General features: G+C 37.5%; 1 protein-coding gene across 5 annotated transcripts in view; it reads left to right on the forward strand.

Annotated features, from left to right (window-relative positions):
• The first annotated feature begins 15233 nt into the window (after nt 1-15233).
• Nucleotides 15234-21427, forward strand: part of dpyda.1 (dihydropyrimidine dehydrogenase a, tandem duplicate 1) — a 127208-nt gene continuing 121014 nt past the window's right edge. For 3 of the 5 annotated variants that reach the window (XR_007140073.1, XM_027149414.2, XM_047810773.1), the window contains exon 1: nt 15241-15660. Coding sequence is in view for 3 of the 5 variants with exons in the window: in XM_027149414.2 (XP_027005215.2) it covers nt 15622-15660 (39 nt within the window). In the remaining 2 variants the exon portion in view is untranslated. Of the gene's footprint in view, nt 15661-21427 lie in introns of all 5 variants that reach the window. The other 2 variants (XM_047810774.1, XM_047810775.1) reach the window with 2 other exon arrangements.

The raw sequence follows: 21427 nt of genomic DNA on the forward strand, positions 1-21427 counted from the left end.
CTCACACTCAGGTCATTTAAGCAAGTAGACAGATCTTATGTTTCTGTGAGTGATATATGTGTTGTTGAGTATCTCCAGACAGGGCTTGTTCACCATGTAGCCTTATACCTCGACAAAATGAAAATCTGTTTGAAGTAAAAAAAAAAAAAAAACTAAAATGATTTTCAATCACCATCTGCACCCGTGGTTATTCTGCCCAGCATTTCTATCTGGACATAAGCTCATAGACTACATTAATTTTTTTGTGTCAATTTTAGGTTCTTATCCTTGTGTTTATTGGTAAAAGGAATAGCATAATCAGGGAGGTTATGAGGGTCTGTAAAATGGCAATGCACATATTTTACGGCATTTATTATCTGTCCTTAGGACCACACACTGTTCACTTCCCACTGCAGCTTTTTTCATGCAAATTGATTTAGAAATGACATTTATCGTGTGGGGTTCCCACATGCAAGCCTACCGCACCACGAGGGCTGACAAAAAAATGTCCACCAAGCCAACGACAGCTCAATTTATGCGCTCGAAGGAAGAGTGAGTGGAAGAGAACACACAGCAGATAAACAATTACCACAGCCTTAGATTGACTACAGCTCTGCTTTCTATGTAGCCGCACACATATCATGAATATGTATCAGTCAGCGCATATGATGGTGCATTCTAAAGTCTAACACCCATGAAAATCCATTTAAGCAGCATAATAGGATCTACTTGATCTACTTGACATGCTAAATCTTATAAATATACATGAGGGTGGTTTTTTTTTTGGCAGGAAGGTATTTTTTCTTATTTTTAAATCCCACATAAGAATAAAGAAACAATGTTATTCCAAGAGGAATAAAATGTGGATATATTAACAGGGAGGATTTTTTTTAAATCAGCAAACAGTCCAATTTACTGTTAATTATCATTAAGCACATTGAAATGACACATTAGCATTTCAGACAGACTAAAGAAAACAATTCAGTGGCTCTCCTCTTGATCACCCTGTAATTATCATTCTTTTGGCTGTGCTTTAATGAACAGAGAGTGGAAGAAAAGCTTGTAAGTACATGTTATGGCCTTTTACCACTAGGGTACCCACACAACTGAAAAATTATATGTCTGATTCACTATATTTTCTGCTTCCTGGCATAAGTATAGGTTTGCTTTAAGAGGACCATTTTAATTAATTGTAAAAAGACTTATTTAACTAAACAAGAGATTTAAAAAAAAAAGCACTACAATGTTTCATTATGTGCTTATTTTTATTATTCCTACTTTTTTATATAAGTAATTCAAGGTGAAATTGATCAGACATATATTTAATAATCACTGTGATCGTAGCAGCAAACAGAAATAACACATTGATGTATCCTAGCTCTTTTGAAACACACTATAAATACCCTGGGCATGCAGAGTTTAATACATAACACTAGAAAATAATTCTCAAAATTCTAAATCATCCAAATTAAAAAAGATAAAACAGCATGCAGGCTGCAATCACAGACAAAAAAAAATCACTGAGCTGAGATTCCCATCCCCCTAAAACACCAAGATATCTGTTTTTTATTTATTATCTCTGCTACTGATTATACGTATGCTTTATAATTTAGCCATTATGTCATATTCATTACATTCATCAAAATGTTCTCCACTGAAACATATTCTAGTAAAAAAAAAATACATCCTACAACGATGATTAAAATGTTTTAATAGGACAGTTTTTTCTTGTTATGAATTCAGATTTGATTTAATACTGTTGATAAATAACCTCAATGAGTGGAAAGATATCACATGGCCTCTTCTGTTGGCATAATTCAAATGACCTCAGTCTGATTGCACTTTGGAGAATACTGTGTTTATATACCGCAAGGAACCTCGAACACAATGTACTTTAATGCCTTTTATTTTTACATGTTTCTATTTTCCTCCTGTTATAAATAAAGCTGTATTCAAGTGAAATTTATGCATTTGGATATTTTGTCTCATGTGAAGGACGCTGTTTTTTAATTTAAAGAATCAGAGACTTGGTGTAGTAGTAGTATTAGTGATAATAATAATAATAATAATAATAATAATAATAATAATAATAATAATAATAATAATAATAATAAATACATTAGTTTTAGTATTATGTTCACAAATTTCTATTTATCTATTTATAAATTATCTGAGATGCACATTTCTAATAAATACATTTCTAACAAATAAAACATTAACGGCAATTTTTTTTCAAAACGCAAATCGGCTCTTTATGTTTTTGAATCCGGTGAGATTTTTTAGATAATTTTTATGATTATACGTACATAGCGATTTCAATGTTCTTATCACAGTTGGGCAGATTATCACTGTTTATCCTGTTTATTCTAACTGTGGCCTAAGCTCTTCTGCCTGCTTCATCTGCACTAATCCATTTACACTCCAGAGCGTAACTCACTAGCCAACACCTACTCAAGCTTGCCTGCTCTGGCCTAACACATGCTAGGAGAAGCACATTTACATGAATATATATTCTCTGTCAAACCCTATCTGTGCTCATCTTTCACACATAAGCTAGGACTGGTCAGTCAGTTTAAGAGCCAGATTCATTTGCCAAAATCAGCAAGGAATGATTCATTTGCCAAAATCAGCAAGAACTGTCTGCTATTCGATCCTAATTTTGAAATGAATATAATAAAAAAATGTCATATTATTCCATATAATTATATGAGCTGTTTTATTTAAAAAATGTAAATAAATAGGCCAAAAAATTAGTCTAGTGCAGAGCTTAAAATATGTTTTGTTTTTCTTTGGGATGGATCAAGTGGATATTCTGAAGATTTTAGAAGATTCATGAAATGCTGTAGAATTTCTAAACAATACCATAACAGTGCGAAATTAGGTTATTATGTCATAAAGTCATTTTTTTTCCAGAACCTTTTGTAAATTAAACTATGCATCCTTAATTATTTAAGATGCTATTAGACTAATGGGGTTTTAGAGCACACACAACAGATCAATCAGAGGAAACGATTATGGGACAGTAGCGTGCATCTTCATGAATCGTCCTTTCCTCTGCTTACCCTCCACACCACTATCCCCATATCCTCTTGAGCTTCCTGAATGCTTCATATCACCTCCTACCTATTCATATGTCCTCATTTTTTATTTTTATTTTTCACCTACATACAGCATGAATCATCCAGTCACAGTGTTTACTAATAAGAACCCATTTGAGGACTCTTCAGCTCGATCATTATGTTTTCAGCTCATACAAGGGGAGAACCTAAACACCTTTAAGTACATTATTTTATGGGAGTTCTAGTATATAGCCATGTGTACAGCTCTAATGATTCCCTATCTTCCCTCGACTTCCTTCAGGAACATAATGTGGTTTCTGCAAATAAGATCTGCAGCATTAATCAATTGGAAATGTGCTGCATTAGCGAGCTGCATTTCCGACGGCTGCCTCCCCTCAGCAGAACACAAAGGCACAGGCAGACATTAAGTTCATATCCTCGGGCTTATTGACTCTTAGAACGGGCGCACATCATCATTATACTGATTCTAAGAGCTGATACCACACATTAAAGTCCATTACATTAATTATGTGCATGCTACCTATTTTTAGCTTATGTGTTTGCATGTATTTGACCAAGTTTGTATAAGAGGACCTTGTGTACTTTATCGATTTATTTCATGTTAGTTTGGCCGGTCCAACCCAGAGGTGTTTTTACTAAGAGCGTTCCGCCTGCTGGAGCTAAGGTTCATTTAAATAGCAGTGTATGAAATGTATCCACATCAGTGCTTCAGAGATAGTACCAAAGCAATATATTTAAAAAGCAATTTATTTACCTAGGATTGGAGATTGCACAGATTGAATGGAGGAGTCAGATCCACTGCTTCTAAACTCTCCATGGACACCACTCATCTCATTCTGGTGCAATTGCGCTCTCTCTCTCTCTCTCTCTCTCTCTCTCTCTCTCTCTCTCTCTCTCTCTCTCTCTCTCTCTCTCTCTCTCTCTCCACTCTTTTATCTCACCCCACTTCACAAACTCTTGTGACTAATATTTCTCCACCAGGAGTTTGAGTAAAAACCATTTCAGCTTGGAAAAATCCCCAGCAGTCTCAAGAGAAGTGGCTGGAATGAGCTGAAGGATGCTTAATGCTGAACTGAAACTTTTAACTGTAATAAATAATTAAATAAATAAAATACACACCAAAAAAAAAAAAAAAAAAAAAAAGCAAAGTCATTCCATCAGACGCGTTTATGTGTTTTCACAATTTCTACACCGTTAGCTCTAACAGGAGATGCACTTTTATGAACATGTTTGAAACTGTGAGTGCATGTGTGAGAGTGTGTGCAGCATTGAAGACTAGTTTGAGGTGAATAAGGTGATAATTCATGAATGAGGCTCTTCATTCATCTGCTCTGCTCACACTGCTGTGTAAACCATGGTCTCTCTAAGGATGCATGCTCTTAATGAGGGCCTGGCCTCCTGAGCTAACACCTCCTAGAGAGAGAGAGAGAGAGAGAGAGAGAGAGAGAGAGAGAGAGAGAGAGAGAGAGAGAGAGAGAGAGAGAGAGAGAGAGAGCGCAAGAGAGAAAGAGAGAGAGATTAATCAGGATGATTAATCAGATCACCTTAATGCTCGATGCCCCCTAGGGCCCCTCCCTCACACTTCAGACTGAGGCTCTTAAGTATATCTCTCTCATAAATGCTCATACTCAATCTTATTGCAGAGCATCATTGTCAAGATGGGGACAAGAAATAAATGTACATTTGCAGGGCAAGTGGAAGCTACACGACCCCCTCCTCGCTCTCTCTGTCTCATTCTACTGATCGGGAATAATCAGTACCAGCATAAGATCATTCCAGGTCTGCCTCTGGGCTTAGAGAGATATTATTGCACAGTCAGGTCACTTTTATTGCCAATTCACTTCATCCCTAAATGAGGCTCGTTGTGAAATAGGATGTATGTCCTTGATCGCATTTTAATGCAGAAATGTTCATTAGTTGGGAAAACTTTGTTGCGCTCATGCATAATATTTTATACGATATAGTGAGATAAAATATACTACCCACACTTCTATAATAGCTTAAATTAGTCATTATGGTAAAAACGTTATGTGCTTTTTATTACTAATATATGTCATTTGTCATTTTATTCAGTACAAAGTGTTAAAATCTAACCGCACAACAATGAATGGGACATTTTGCTGTTAAATAAGAAATTATTAAGCAGCAAACACAGTTAATTATACTTGATTGTTTTTAAGAAAAATTTCTAATTCATCTTAATCTCTAGAAAGCATTCTCAACCAGAGTAGTTGGAAATGGATTTGTTTATCACATTAGAGTAAGATTGTTGTGTACGGTCTCCTGGTTGTTCCACTTTGTTGGCTACAGTGAAAATCCAGAGATGTTTTCTGGTGTGTCATTCAAATGCAAAGCAGGGCCATCCACACGCTTGCCCCAGTCTCCTGTTATCTACCGAGTCTCAAGACACTGAGGAGAAGCTTGCTGATGTGTGAATAGCTTTACCATGTGCAAAGAGCAACAGAAGAATTTGCTACCCATTGTAGCACCATGAGGGCTCCTTTGAGGGTAAAAGAAAGCGCCGGTGAGAAAGAAAAGGCGATCGTATATTCAAATTCTAATATTACATTAGAGACATGCTGGTGTGCAGACAGCTAGCATGATCTTTAGTTGCCTCAACAATGTAATTCTGCATGCGATCCTTCCTCTTTCTCAAATAGGAACACTGTTAATATAGTTATTCTTGCATTATTACAGATCATAAGCAGGAATGACATGAAATATAGGGACCTCCTGAAAAATCCAGAATTTCAGAATATATTTAATGTAAATGAAATGCAATATGAGCTAGAAGGGGGATTAGAATTTCTAGATATGGTTTCAACCTCTATTAAATTTTCATTGACAACTCAGGTACATATTTTGGCTAACTATGCGTATTTGATATTAAACAAGTGTAGCCACTTATTTCACTTAGCTATACGTGTCTATGTAGTAATGTGGCATAGAGAGGAAGTGGAGTTCCTCAGTCAGCTTCCTGAATGAAGAATGGTACAGTGACAATACTCCAAGGGGACTCATCTCTCTCTCTCTCTCTCTCTCTCTCTCTCTCTCTCTCTCTCTCTCTCTCTCTCTCTCTCTCTCTCTCTCTCTCTCTCTCTCTTTCTTTCTCTATTCATCTATCTGAGTCCAGTATGCTGTTACTCAGCTCAGCCGGCCTTGATCCAATCCATAGACAGAAGGCAGCCATTTGGAACTCGCTTATTTAGTATTGCATTATGGATGATACATGAGTGTGATGTTCTCTCAGGACAAGATGTTACAGTGGTTAATCTTGATGTTGGGTGCTGATACCAACATCTCCAACACCATCACCACGATCACGATCACGATCACGATCATCATCATCATCATCATCATCATCATCATCATCATCATCATCATCATCATCATCACTTACTGGGTGTGAAGGAGTTACTGGGCCAGCCTTCACACATTAAAGCGTTTGATGTTGAACATGCTCAAGATAAAATAAAAACCTCGGGAAACAAAGCAAACAAAAACGGATCACTAATACGAATTTCTTTACAATAGTTGTTGAATCACTCACTAGTTCTGATTTGTTCATGCATTATATTATTCAATACATCACTGTCAAAACTACTCGAATGCCAAAATCGAACCCTTTGCCTTTCTTAATCAAATGCAAAAGGAATAAAAAAAGGAACTAAACACAGAGGTATAAAAAATTACTTTGTCCACGCTTGTTCTTGTTTAAAGTCATAATTACAGGTGAGCACTTTGTCATAATGAGAGCATGACAAAATGACCCATCGCTCTTTCCCAGGTTAAACACTGGCAGATGGAGACTGTCGACAGCTTAGTTTGTGTGCAGAATTAATTAGCAGTTATGGCAGCTGACACATGAGTTTCACACTGACCTGCAGTTAAGAATAACACTTCATTTTGGAGTATTTGCAAGAGCTGTCCATCTTATTGGCAACAGCCCAAGCTGGCTAATTTATAATTAATGTTTATTCAGTCTCTGTGGTATAGTAAGAATAAGGTGGAAATCTGAGGAAGCTAAGAATGGACAGAGGGATGCTGTTCCCAGAAATATTGGCAATAGCTAAAATATTTCTTATACACAGTGTGTGGGGTTCGTATGAGGACACAGTGTGACTGGAGGATTGGGTGAAAATGCTCTCTGTTTTCTTTATCCAACAATGCAGTAAGAGAGCTGAAGCAGGTGGCTAGATGAAGGGAAGGGCAAGCATTTTCTCCACCCAAAGTGCAAATGTTGCGGGTTATTTCCATGAAGTTTCATCATGGTTGCAGCCAGGATTCTCTACTCTCTGCTAATCTGTTGTTCTGCACCAGAGCGCTGGTTGCTTGGCAGGAATGTCCTGCAACTCCAAACACTGGAGTTTTTAAGCTGCTGTGTACTGGAATTGAACAGTGAGTGTGTTTGTGTGTGTTTGTGTGTGTTTGTGTGTATGTGTGTGTGTGTGTGTGTGTGTGTGTGTGTGTGTGTGTGTGTGTGTGTGTGTGTGTGTGTATGTGTGTGTGTGTTTGTGTTTGTGTGTTAAAGAGAGAAAATCACTTTGTGTCAGTTTGTGTGGAATTTATTTGAGGTACTGTATTTGTTTAAAAAGCTTACTAACAAGCGATATTATGCCTATTGCAAAACAAATTATAAATCATTATTTAAAATCGATTGATTGAGATATTTAGACTCGTAGGTGCAAGTCACAATCCCAAGTCTTGTATGTATCTGTTGTATTACTACATGTTGACCAGAAACACACAAAGAAGCTGATTGTCCTAAAGTTAACAATGGCCATTTTGTTGCTGTTCAATGATAAGAAATTCATGAATTCTGGAAAAGTGCAAGAAAAGTAAATAGCCTGGAGTGAATTTGTGAAATATAAATGTGCTGTGAGTGTTGAATACAGGCTTCCATTACTGTGCTCTTTGTTAATTAGATGCCATTTTTATTGCCAGCAGCCTGTGGGCTCCCTGATGGACTGCTGTAATGATATTTGAGTCTATAAATAAAACATTTAAGCCAACAGTTAAATCCTGTCTGACCTTATTGGTGTGTATTGCAGTCACAAGGCCATGGAGATGCTCCTTGTTTTTGTGTAAAAAAAACCCAACTCTCTTAACGTTAAAATATTGCTTACTTCATCCTTATTAGTCTTCTTGTTATGTTTTAAAAATTCAATACTATAATCAGTTCAAACCAATTCTGTTATTATCTGGCATGCTCAGTTATTACAGCAGATACATGCATACTTTCATCACAAAGATTTGAGCCCGCCTGCACCTTTTGTTTCTTGCGCGTCCTGCTGAGGGCAGATAGAGCTCTGACCAAAATTACTGATGAAGTGCCATTCTGTCATCCGGAGAGATCAACTCCTCAGTAGCGCAACTCAGACACAGCTGCAGGAGCCTCTTATATTGCAATAAGCTCTAATCCTATTGTTTGATCTAATTATTTCACTTGCAAGGCTCCGCTGACGAAACCAATGAGAAAGAGCAGATGAACCGTGTTCTGTCTCACCATACAGCCTTGCTGCCTCGCTGACAGACAGAAACTGCCAGACAGAAAGACAGTAAAAAGAAGTACTGGGCGATGAAGTCACGTAGCCTTTAGATATTATCCAGGTAACAATGAGAGATTACATCATATCAGCTAGCATGAATTCTTCATTGTCTCTTATTGATTTCTTTAGCAGTGAGCGTCTATTGTCCAGAGCGCAAAATGGAAAGCCATTGAACTTGAAGGATAAAGCATTTATGACAGTCAAGGGATTTGCGAGACACTCATGAAGAAAGAAAGGCTTCTACAGAACAACAGTAATAGAAATACACCTCTGGGTTCGCCCATGCATCTTTCTCATGAGCAGGACGAACCCTAAAGATGTGTTTTGTGGCCTGTGGGCACCGAGCAGCCTGTGTACCTGAGCAAGTGCTCTCCCAGAGCATCTGAGATAATACACAGATGAGTCAGAAGAGAGCAGAGGGCTGCTGGAGGTGAGTATTGATCGGTGGGGGCCACAGACTCACTCAGGACGATGGGACACACACTCTGAACTGCGCAAATCAAGGTAATTGTGATGGACCGAAAGCCAGCAATCGATGACTGATTACTCTGCTGAAACACAACATCTGTTCGCTGCCGCTCGCAGACAGATCACTTTGATAACATTTAATTATGTAAAGGGTCACTGGACCAATTAGATTACAGCTCAATTATCCCAGAAAGTGGAATTGATAACGAAGGACAAAATAATAATTGCTTTACAAATAAGTGTTAATATATTTTAAGCTTTGCATGTAAGTGTTGGATGTTTTATGACATGTCACTTAGGTCATGACTAATAAACGTAAAGAACATAATCATAAATTATTATTGTGTATACATTTTTTTTGCTCTGGTATAAATAAACACAGCGCACAAATATATAACACCTAAATTGATTTCAATGATTTTCTATATTAAATATCCTAATTGTTGTCAGTGCCATTAAGGCTCTCCATAGTTCATCCAGATTAAGACAGAATGGGATTTCTGCCCTAGACAGGCTCAGATGAGAATGTAATAATGCTGAAAGGTTATTTCTTTATTACACTAATTTATATTTATTTTTAAATACATTATTTCAAATGTCATATTCTTTGTGGAACAAATTGCACTGTTTTTGTGGGGGAAGAGCTACAAATAAACGGCACGAGCTTACACCCACAAGCAGAAGAAAACCCAGAGAAGATGCTGCCCAGGTGAGCAGGACGTAGAGGACTTAAATGTACAGGGACACAAAGGGAACCAGCTCACCTGCTGAGGATATGCCAGCTCAACCAGCCTGTGATTGTATCAGTAACTTGATGGTGGGAGTTACTGAAGGAGGGAGAGAGAGAGAGAGAGAGAGAGAGAGAGAGAGAGAGAGAGAGAGAGAGAGAGAGAGAGAGAGAGAGAAGGAGAGAAGGAGAGAAGGAGGTGAGGTTGATGACAGTTCCCTGCAGAGGTGAAACTTCTCAAAGGCATCGAGAGGGAAGATGACACTTCATCCGCCATCATTTGATGGGACTCAGGGTGGGTTATGGATCCTGTCACACAGCCAAATAAAGTGAGGGGAAGCAGCCACGTCCCAGGGCGATTTTCCACCCAAAGAATACCCGTAAATGTCATCCATTATTGATAGGAAAAATGTTCAGGCTTATTAGTTTTAAAATGGACACATCTGGGAGAAATCTTCACACATAAAAGATGACACAGCCTTTTTGGAGCACTGATTAATTTTAAATTAGTTAGTTCACCATTTGTACATTATGAAATAGAGACCAGACATATGAAGTAACTGTAGAACTACACAAAAAAGAAGAGTTCATCTTTAGTCAGTGGTTTCTGTAAAGAAGTCAGTGTTAGAGGTTGTATGCAGCAGAGTCTGTGCTGGTTCTGCTCATTATTTTGTGGTTTAGAGACACAGCACTGCATCGACACCATTGTTCACAGCAGTGTGTAACTACATCCAATCATAGCTGAACACTTGGAATTCCAAAGACCATCAAAAAATATTAGATAAATATCAATATCGAGCACACGGGATTCATTAAATTGTAAAGTCTAAATTTTGTTTATATCCTACTCTTTGGTTCTCATCAGGCCGTCCAATTTATAACAATTTTGTTCATTTTACAGTTTTAAAAAACTGTATAAGGTAAATAAATATGAACAACAACAAAAATCTAACAGCAAACTGTTCAAATATTATTTGTGCCTGTTTTCTGAGCTAAGCTAATGATAGATACCAGTTAACAGTGTTTAAATGGTTCCATAAACACCCAGCAATCACTCAGAATAAGCAGTTAGCTGAGGGCTGAGATGGATTTCTCAATGCTGAAATACTGCTGAATTTGAAAGTCAGATGATGGGGAGAAAAAAAATTTGCCAATTCTTCCTAATTTATTTTTCTACTCCAAAAGTTTAAATCTAATGGTACAGTCTTCATTTTCATTGTCAACCGGGTGAAGATTCTGCTCGGAAGAAGATAGATGGGTACTTCCTGTACAGGCCAAAATCAGGGGCAGTTTTTATCATGCATGATTATTAGAAAAGGAATTAAAGGACTCAATTAGTTTGATGAAGTCATGAAATGTGCAATGTAATAAAATTTGTATGACCTGATTATAAATGTTCCCATTTCCAAGAAATAATGAGAAATTATTTAAAAATATGCAGACAACTTCACTGACTCAGTGATATGCAATCTTAAAGAGGGAATGATCACATTAAGCTGGAGAATGCTCTGAACATGGGAAAAGGTTCATGAGGAATGGGATCTGATCAGGTATAATGTATCTTTACAATTAAGTAATTGTTTTAAATGCAATATTGTACCATCACATGATTTCAGACACTAAGCCTGACATTTTTATACTGCAATAAAGCATAACAAATCAAGCAAATTATTTTCTAATGTTTATATGTTTCTATCATTTACAGGAGTTTATTTATTACCATAAAGAAATCACGATCATTGCTGATAACAGTGCTACTTATATCTATACTTACATTACTTATAGTAAATGTTACACTGTATGGACTCTCTATGTGTTATTCATATGTTTAAAATTTCTTGCCACAAATATTCCTAACAGATTTTGTTATGAATTTATAATGCGTCCAGTAAATTAGCAAAGATGTATTGCATGCAGCTACAAAAAACAAAACAAAACAAAACAAAAAAAACACAGTCTCAAATGTGTAAATGGCAAAAAATTTAATACTGCACAGTAAAACACTCCTAAAATGATTCAATGCCAATTTTTAAGAGCCTGTTGAATATTATTAGTTATAAAGTTATATAAGCGGAATGTCACTTCACTATTTATTTCACTATGATTACGCTAGCAGTCATGTTTCTGAGGTCAGAAATTCTGGCTACATATTTATTAGATTTATAATGTTTTATATATATATAAAAAAGAGATTTTTTTTCATGAAGCTCTGAATCATTCAACTTTGAGTAGTGGTTGGAAACGTGATCTAGATTTATTAGGGAAATCTTCTGAACAACAAATGTATCAGTAGTGATATCAGGCAGTAAGCATCATGGTTCATAAAGGCATGCAGTTCACACCTCAAGGTCACACGCCTATTTACATAACTCATGGGCTACCTTTATGCTGAATCAACAGAACTAAAAGTGTACATATCTGGGTAGTTGACCGTAAGTTCTTCAGTAATACTTCCAAATTAGAAAAATAAGCTACCAAGGGCTTTAACCTTCCAAAAAAAAAAAAAAAAAAAGGAGATAAAGAAGAAAAAAGATTTGGCAAGAATCTGAAATAGCAGGTGACACAGTAGCATCTTACAAGATAGAAACGTTAGACAGAGCGTGAGAAATTAACAGCTATCTGGGTCTGGCTGCTCACACAGCTTCTGTTATCTCAAGGGCGGATGCAGCTTAATTGTGAAATCCTAGACCAACGTTCACAACAGGTGAATTACAGGCATATGGGAATGTGTGAGCTATAACTGTAAGGAAATCTACCTGAATCTCATCTCTGATTTTGTTTAGTGAATGAATCATTTGCAAACTTTTATGAATTCTGAGTCGCATCTGTTATCTCTGTCCATCCGATTTTAGATTATGGGTACAGTAGCTGTTAACATCTTCTGCAGCCTGCATTGAATATTTTTGGCTGAACTTTGTATATTTCATCTTCAGTAGCCTGATCAGGCTTCTAACCCAGGAACACAGGAGTGTGAAGTGGGAACTCACAACCGAGGAGACACCAGTGCATCACAGGGCACCATGAACACATATTCACACAATCATTCATACCTAGTACGGTAGATCATAGACAATGCAATAGCATGTCCTTTTGGAGGTGAGAGGAAACCCACACAAACACGGGGAGAACATGCACAGACACTCCAAGCTGCAGAGAGCTTGGGATTGAATCAGAGACCCAGGAGACTGCAATAATATCTGTTGTGTCACCATGCTGCCCCTTGCTAAGTAAAGTATGAGTGAACTCATCCTTATTAGTTAAACTATTTATCATTTTGCCTAAACTGGAAATGTTACTGTGGAATTGTATATTTAAATTTGTAATGGAATAAAGGGCATGATGATCACACTGAACATGTCTTTTGAATGTCTTTTGATGATTACTATATATACATATCCACGTACTACTATTTAGGTTTATAATCCACAATTGTGGAAGAATAGTGTGATGATTTATAATCCCATAATCTGGTTTCACCTAGAAGGGAATGGGTTCCTCTCAGGGTTTCTTCCTTATATCATCTTAGATGATCACCTCTGCATTAATACATTGTTACTATTGTATAAATATACACTGCTGTTGTCATTGTGTAAATACACCTCTATAAAAATAAATATAAATTCCCTCCATCTTCTGTACTACTTATATTACAGAGGGTTGCAGGGAACCTGGGTGTCAATCCATTGGAGGGGGCAATCACACACACACACACACACACACACACACACACACACACACACACACACACACACACACACACACACACACACACACACACACACACACACACACACAACAGACAATTTAGACAAGCCTGCAACTCATGTTTTGAGAAACAAAGTGAAATACCCAAAGGAGCCCACAGCTTGGGGAGAACATGTAAACTCTGTGCATATAGAACAGTAATAGATTCCCCAACCCTGGAGATGTGAGGTTAACCACTAAGCCTCCTTGCCCTGTGAATTCACAGAACTGATACTGGCTGAAGATCTATAGTCACAGGTAACCGCCAATGCTTTTTGTATTCAATTAGACAGACAGACAGACAGACAAACATAGAGACAGACAGACAGACAGACAGGCAGACAGACAGACAGACAGATAGATAGATAGATAGATAGATAGATAGATAGATAGATAGATAGATAGATAGATAGATAGATAGATACATACATACATACATACATACATACATACATTTAAAGGAAATTCAATTATACTTCAAACCTATTCTTGAAATATTTTCGAGGTTTTAACAGGTTAGAGGGTTTAACAGGTTAGAGCAGGGGTGTCAAACTCTGGCCCGCGGTGTAATTATATTTGGCCCGCGAGATTATATCAAATGTGCATTACAGCTGACTAGCCGCATGCTGCGCTAATACTACAAATCCCAGAATGCGTTGTCACTGTATTGACGTGTAGTCACGAACAGCAAGCGCCCCTCATTCTCTGTTGACAGTCGTTAACAACCATGTTGTTACAGTCACATCGGGCAAGTTAATTCCACCCTCCACAAAAATGGCCAAACTAAAGATGGACGAATGTAATGTACGAATATAAAGGACAGACCTGTTTGTCTTGTGTGCTAACGGAGCTAACGTGTCTGTAACGAAAGAATATAACATAAGAAGACACGAAACGAAACAATATGAGAAGTATAAGGACCTGGAAAAGCTTAAAGCAGAAGCTCCAGAAGGCGGAGGAGATGAAAAAAGTCTGGTTTCCCGGCAGACTATGTTCATGAAAGCTAAATCAAAAAGTGAAGCTGCTGTAAAGGCTGTAAAGCTTTATTGTGGCAGCAGAGACAGCAAAATCTGCCCGGCCCTTTAATGAGGGAGAGTTTATCAAATAGTGTATAGTCAAAGTTTGCGAAATGAACACCAATGATGTGTCTTTTATTTCAAATTTATTTTCTTATGTGTTTGTAATATCAAGCTCTGGTTGTTCCAAATCCTATATTTAAGCAAAACTAAAGTTTGTTTCCATATGAAAAAGGTTGAACATTACATATCAGTTGCAGTTAATTTTTCAATAAATATTCAGTTTGGCCCCTGACTTTATCTCAGTTTTATATTTTGGCCCACTGTGAATTTGAGTTTGACACCCCTGGTGTCAAACTCAAAACCCCAGAGGTTTAAACAGGTTAACAGGTTAGAGGGTTTAAACAGATTAGAAGGATTAACAAGTAGTGTAACAGTCTGTGTATCTGGTATAGTGCACATTTCACTATTGTGGTGTGTGTTTTTTCTTTCCTCTCTGTAAATGACCCTCACACTGGTGGTCATTGTCATGTTGAGCCTCTGGTTCTGTCAGTACTCTCTCTCTCTCTCTCTCTCTCTCTCTCTCTCTCTCTCTCTCTCTCTCTCTCACACACACACACACACACACACACACACACACACACACACACACACACACACACACACACACCACCGCCCTGTGTATCAACAGTACAAAGTTTGCTCCTGAACTTTCTCTAGTCCCACGTGAGATTACTACACACACTCTTGCTTCTTGGAACCGATAGCTGAAGGCTTTATCAGTGAAGTCGTGCTAGTTTTGGCTCATTTTCAGGCTCTCCGGTCCAGAAAAGGACGGATTCCTGAAATAAGAAGGAAAGACGCGGTGTGTGTGTGTGTGTGTGTGTGTGTGTGTGTGTGTGTGTGTGTGTGTATACTGGAGTCTGCTCCATACTCCTGCGACTTTACAAGCTTTAACCGCGCCTCAGAGCTCGCTGGATTTCAACACTGCCTTTTTAAAACCCTTCGTTTTTAAATTTTTGATATTTTCTGAGCGGTTTTGATTCTTCGAAACAAATATGGCTAGAATGCTGAGCAAGGACCTGCCGGATATCGAGGTAGACACACTGCACTGCTGTCTGCTTGTTTATACGCATCGCCATGTTTGTTTATTTTCTGCACAGCTGATAGAAAATATATAAACACGCTGCTTTAGTTAGTGGGATATTTCTATATGTTCTAAAGCCTGCAGCTGCAGCTCTGTCTTAATGGTTTCATATATCTAATGCTTTCGTGCCTTAGCGTTTAAAAGTCAAATGCAGTTCTCTTTGCTTTGCCCTTTTCATAAACATCAACAAGAAAGTTTGCTAAAAGTTGCTTAGCACAGAATAATGACCTGTCTCACATGATCTGTATTTCTTCTCTTCTCAGAGTCATGTGTTTCTGTAGACAAAGAGAGATGTGAAGCAACAGCTTTGTTTACTATAAAACCCATAATAACACCACTGTAATTATTCCTCACTTTGACTTTTCTCAGACAGTTTACTCATCTTTTAATGAAGACATATATTTTTGCTTTAAGTGGCTTACTCATATTTTTCATGAAGCTCTGATCCATTAAAAAAAAAAATACTGCTATTGAAAAATATAATGAAATTAATAGTATTGTGAGTTGTTCCAGTTTCCTAAAATGCTTTGTTTACTGTTTACTTTTCTCCATTCATGTGAGTCACGTGCTCCTTGTTTTGTCCACAGAGACCTTCAGGAGTAAGTGTGAGAAAATGCAGCCTATCATTGTAACTCAGCACACACACCATTCTGTTTCACAGCAATACACTGGCATGAAAATGTGATTTGATGAGTTTAACGTGGACTGAATTCAAGCCAGTGGCTCAATGCATGTCACTGTAAAGTCTGTGTCTGTTGCTGAGATCTGTTTATGATTAACTAATGAGACCAAGGTAGGACTTCCGAGCGATAAACGAATAGTTCTCTGGCCGTTTTTTTTTTCTTTTTGGATGGCCTGTCATGTTTTATGAAAATAATTTTTCGATGAAGAGGCATTGAAGCACTTTACCTTGAGTGATTTTTTTTTATCATCTTGTCCGGTGTTAAACAAAAGGATACTGGTGTATATATAGGTTTGTGTTTGTGTGTGTGTTTGTGTGTGTGTGTGTGTGTGTGTGTGTGTATGTGCGCGTGTGTGTAAGAAAACAGTTTATAGATTTGTTTTATCCATCGACAAAAAATAATAATAATGGATATATACATGGATATATTATATCTAGATTATATAATGTGTTATTATAATAATAAATTGAATGTGCCAGTAGTTATGTCCTAACTGTCCTAATGTGAACACCTGAGAACCCCACTAGTGGTAGTGACAATTACCTGGATAACTTATTTTGTGTGTGCTCATGTATGCGGTGACCTTTGCCTTCACACTGCCCCCTCAGCCTGATGCCTACAGCGAGTTAGCGCTTGTGCTGCTCTCACTGAAGTGTGGATTGCTTCTCTGTTTATCTTATTCAGGGTCTGAATTGCAACAGGCTACAGACTGATGCTGCATAAACAGTTAACACTCTTGGAATATTTTGCAATAGGTGGTCCTACACATAGTGAGTGCAGCAGCAGTGTCTTTATGCCTCTGGCCATCATGCTTGCATCTGATACACATTGATGTTGTCAGAGAAAAGCAGTAGGGAATGATTGGAAAGTAGAATGTGTATCAAAACCTAGATCTGTGTTCTGGGGCCTTGCTTAATAGGGGTGTAAAAATGTGCATCATATAGGTCCACTGACATGTGGCTGCTTATTTGGGTAACATTGGGTTTATCTAGGAACTGTCCTTTGTTTTTGGCTCTAAAATAACCTGCCAACAAGCTCTACTTTACTTCATCCAGCTCAATAGGACTTTTTAGTAGTAGAAGTAGAAGTTGTGGTGATGGGGTGGGTGGATCATGACCCATGAGTTAACCTTGGGACCTGAGAGCGTGACTGTGTCCATTTAGAGCTTGCACAAGCTAGACAGAAGGCTGTTACATAGCTGGTGCATTTGATTGTGCTGGTTTCTAGTTTCTGAAACCTGCACTCTACTCTCCAGGGTTTCTTTGGCTGCAAGCCCAAAGAGTGACCCTGGAACACACAGCATGTTTCCCAGGGTTGATTTATATGTTTCTGGCAGCAAAGGTTTTTAAGATGGTCAATGCAGTGAATACATAGATAGTGTGTGTCTTTGGCTTTCAGGGGGCTTAGAATTTGTGAATTCTGCATCATGGCTCATTATTCACTCGGAAGACAAATCTTTATGTATTGGAAACTGGATAGGGAAAAGGAGTGTACAAGGAGAAATAAAATTCTAAAAATTTTAAAAAATTCATAAATAAAATGAAAAAATATATATAAGTAAAATGAATAAAACATATGTTAGCAGAATGTATCCACTGGACTACTGATTGGACCGCATGCAATGTGGAAATAGAGCTCCCTTAGGGACCAGGAAAAGGTCGACAAAGATAGTCAGACACTGCTTATTAGACAGGAAGAGAAAAATTCTTTTAATTTTACCCCCCTGCCCACCAACAAACAAACAAACAAACAAACAAACAAACAAATAAATAATAATAATAATAATAATAATATATCTATCTGCTTGTATATACACACACACACACACACACACACACACACACACACAATATACAATATACAATATATTGTTTTTTTTGTGACTAAACAGAACAACATCGTCAGTTAAATATTGCTGGGCTCAAGAACAAGAAGTAATCTCATTTTTCCATTTTAGGGCATAGACCTATATTTTAATCTATAAGGCTATTGTCAGGGATTTATGCCAGCAATATTTAGAAACTGCACTTAGAAAATACCCCTGCAATTTTGAAAGAAGCAAGAACGCAAGGTCACACCACTTGTATGAGGTCATTATTGGCCTATTATTCTAGCCATTGAATTGATTTTAAAATTCTTCTTTTGACATTTAAGTGTATTGATGATGAAGCACTTAACTACAGGGCTTTATATACATTGACCCCTAGCCATAGTCTTCAATCTGGTGGTGTGTCTTAATTTCATGGTCCCAGGACTAAATTATGTTCTTTGAGGTCATGTTCTGTGTTGCTACGCCATATGTCTGAAATGATCTTCCAGAAATATGTCTAGCAGACACCTCTTTTTCCTTTTAATTCCTTTTAAAATGTATTTGTTCAGGAGGGAATATGGATTTTAGCGATATTACTATTGTATTTTTATTGTTCATTTCGAAGTAAGTACATCATTTAAAATGATTGAACAATATTTGGTGAATTATGCTTTTAATAGTGTGTTGTTTTAGGGATAAGAGAAACAATGGATTCTACATATAACTACATTAATTAAAGTATATAGTACATGTAATTATTGTATAATAGCAAGAATCTTGTCTTATCTGGGATATTTGAAACAATCGATATATTATTTTAAATGTGTGAAGCTGCACAAAACTGGTGCTAATTATGCTGCTTTCTGTCGCACAGGTCAGTAATAGAAGGCCGGGCATCACTGGCGTTTCATAACCTTTCATACTTTCATATGAGTAAGGCTGTAAATATAGCACTTTGATCATATAGATGTTTTTCTTTCTGTGAATTATCATGGCAGATAAGACCCAGAAAGAATGCATTATGATAAAGACAGGAGTGTGCTCTGCCACATTGCAACCTAAAGGCAGAAATTATTATGCTTAATATTAGATTTATTTCAGAATCTTCTTTAGGCGTTATTGTTGGAAATAAATGAATGTAAGTATTAAACATTGCTATTCATTTCAAAACCCCTACAATTTTCTAAGCTGTAACAAGGAGCCTTAGCACCTTCTTAAACAGCTTACAGAGAAACTCTGCCCTTATAAATGCAATTATATGTGTGCCATTTAAACCATTTGCACATGGTCTTTCACCTTTACAGTTAGGTTCATTAGGAAGTGTAATGGTGTTGGTTACACTGCAGAAAATGGGAGATGTTTATCACTTCCCTGCATCACAAGGCTTTCTGCAGGTTAATATGAGTAAAGATGGCCCCGGCTTCGTGCTGGGGGGCTCTAATGCAACCTTTATAGAGAGCAGAGGGAAGTAAGTCAAGCCTTTCATTAGCATCTTTATTCAGGGAGTAATGACAATAGTGACGTGACCTTCGGCTCCTCACTGCACTTAAGACCGGGACTAAATGACTCCTGTCTGCTGTTGAAAATGGCTTTCTAAATCTCATAATAATTGCCATCTCTGGAGCAATTAAAGCCTCCATTTTTCTACAGTCCTGTCAGATGTCTTATTTTAATATCCACCCGCTCTCCTGAAAGCGCTAAATGTGGGGCCCTTTTGTGTGTATGTGTGTGTGTGTGTTTGCATGTGTGCGTGTAGATTAATTAAAATCCTCCTGGATCGCCATTATAGTTCATTAAAAAACCCACAGCAATACAGCATTTAAACAAAGAGATATGACTCTTCTGGCAGACCTCGGTGCCACACTCCACACTGCTTTCACAGAAGATGTCTAGAACACTGACAGCAGTTTGCTTTGGAATAAGATTGAATGGAATATTGTGGAAATGTTTATCCACTCAGCATGTGATCGGTACTCAGCAAGTATACCTGTAATGTTGTTTATCTTTCACACAGGGTTCGCAAACTGCAGTTCTATCATCATATCCATGTAGCTTTAGGGTTCAACTGTTTTTGGCCCAGTTTTATTAACATATGACATTGACAATATTCATGAATTGAGATTAGCTTTCTTAGAGAGTGTAATGTGCCATTTATTGACATTGCTAGAGTTGTCTACAAAGTTTTGCCACTGTCTGAATGCTTATACTACAATCCTCTGCTGTTACACGCCTCTAAAGAACGCCAACAGGACGTTGGAGTAGGATGTTATGAAACTCACAGGGACCTGAAAATACAGTAGTGGCCATGCTGAGTCATAAGTTTTAATTAATTATCAAATATTAAATGTTCAGCGTACATTCCTAGCTTTTTTTTTGTATAGTGAGTTGCAAAGATAGCACATCTGCTAGGCTGTAAGTCAGTCAGTTTTATTTATAAAGCACATATAAATTAACTCCCGCTGACTAAAATTCTATACAAAGTGCTACAAATGTGTATTTTCAGCAGTTACTGCTTTATATAATGACGTACGCAGACATTAATGTAGCCTACTATGTTAATCCGTGCCAGAGGATAGAAAAACATGCTCACTTTGAAGAATGATGTTTTTCATGTTGTTCTCTTTTACGCAGTCATTTTTGGAATGACTCTTCCTTCCTTTTTTAAAAAGGATGTGGATGTTTTTGCTTATGAGGCAATGATTAGAGGACAGACTAGATGATGCCTGTAGAACGTAGCCATCTTCTTTAACTGCAGGTCCACTATTAGAGGATCTTTATCATATAATCTGACACAAACATTACCGCACAGACTGTTATAGAACTCCAAGAGATTTTATTGGGATCGTCGGGTATAGCGTGACAAGTAATATTCTTAAAAGACTGCTGTAATTACACAGTATAAAAAAAGCTTTATGATAGACTGGATTTGATCTAAAGTACGTAATTAACGCATGTCCTGATGAGTTTCGGATGATGTTCACTAAGTCCATGTGACACGGAGCTGAACACGGTGCTAGACTGTCCCACCCTGCTACTGGTGTACAGAGCAGCACATGACATGACACAGAAAGGTGGTAGAAGAGTAATTGCACCCCTGGCAGAGTTGAGTCAGATTACTCTTTTAATCATTCAGAGCTGCTGAGATGAGCCTGTGGCCTGTCACCGAGTCGTGTTTGCTGATAAACAAAAGCATGAGAGGAGACAGGGTCATGGAGCCATTGCAG

Source organism: Tachysurus fulvidraco, chromosome 3 (assembly GCF_022655615.1).
Source record: "Tachysurus fulvidraco isolate hzauxx_2018 chromosome 3, HZAU_PFXX_2.0, whole genome shotgun sequence".
Taxonomy (NCBI): Eukaryota; Metazoa; Chordata; class Actinopteri; order Siluriformes; family Bagridae; genus Tachysurus; species Tachysurus fulvidraco.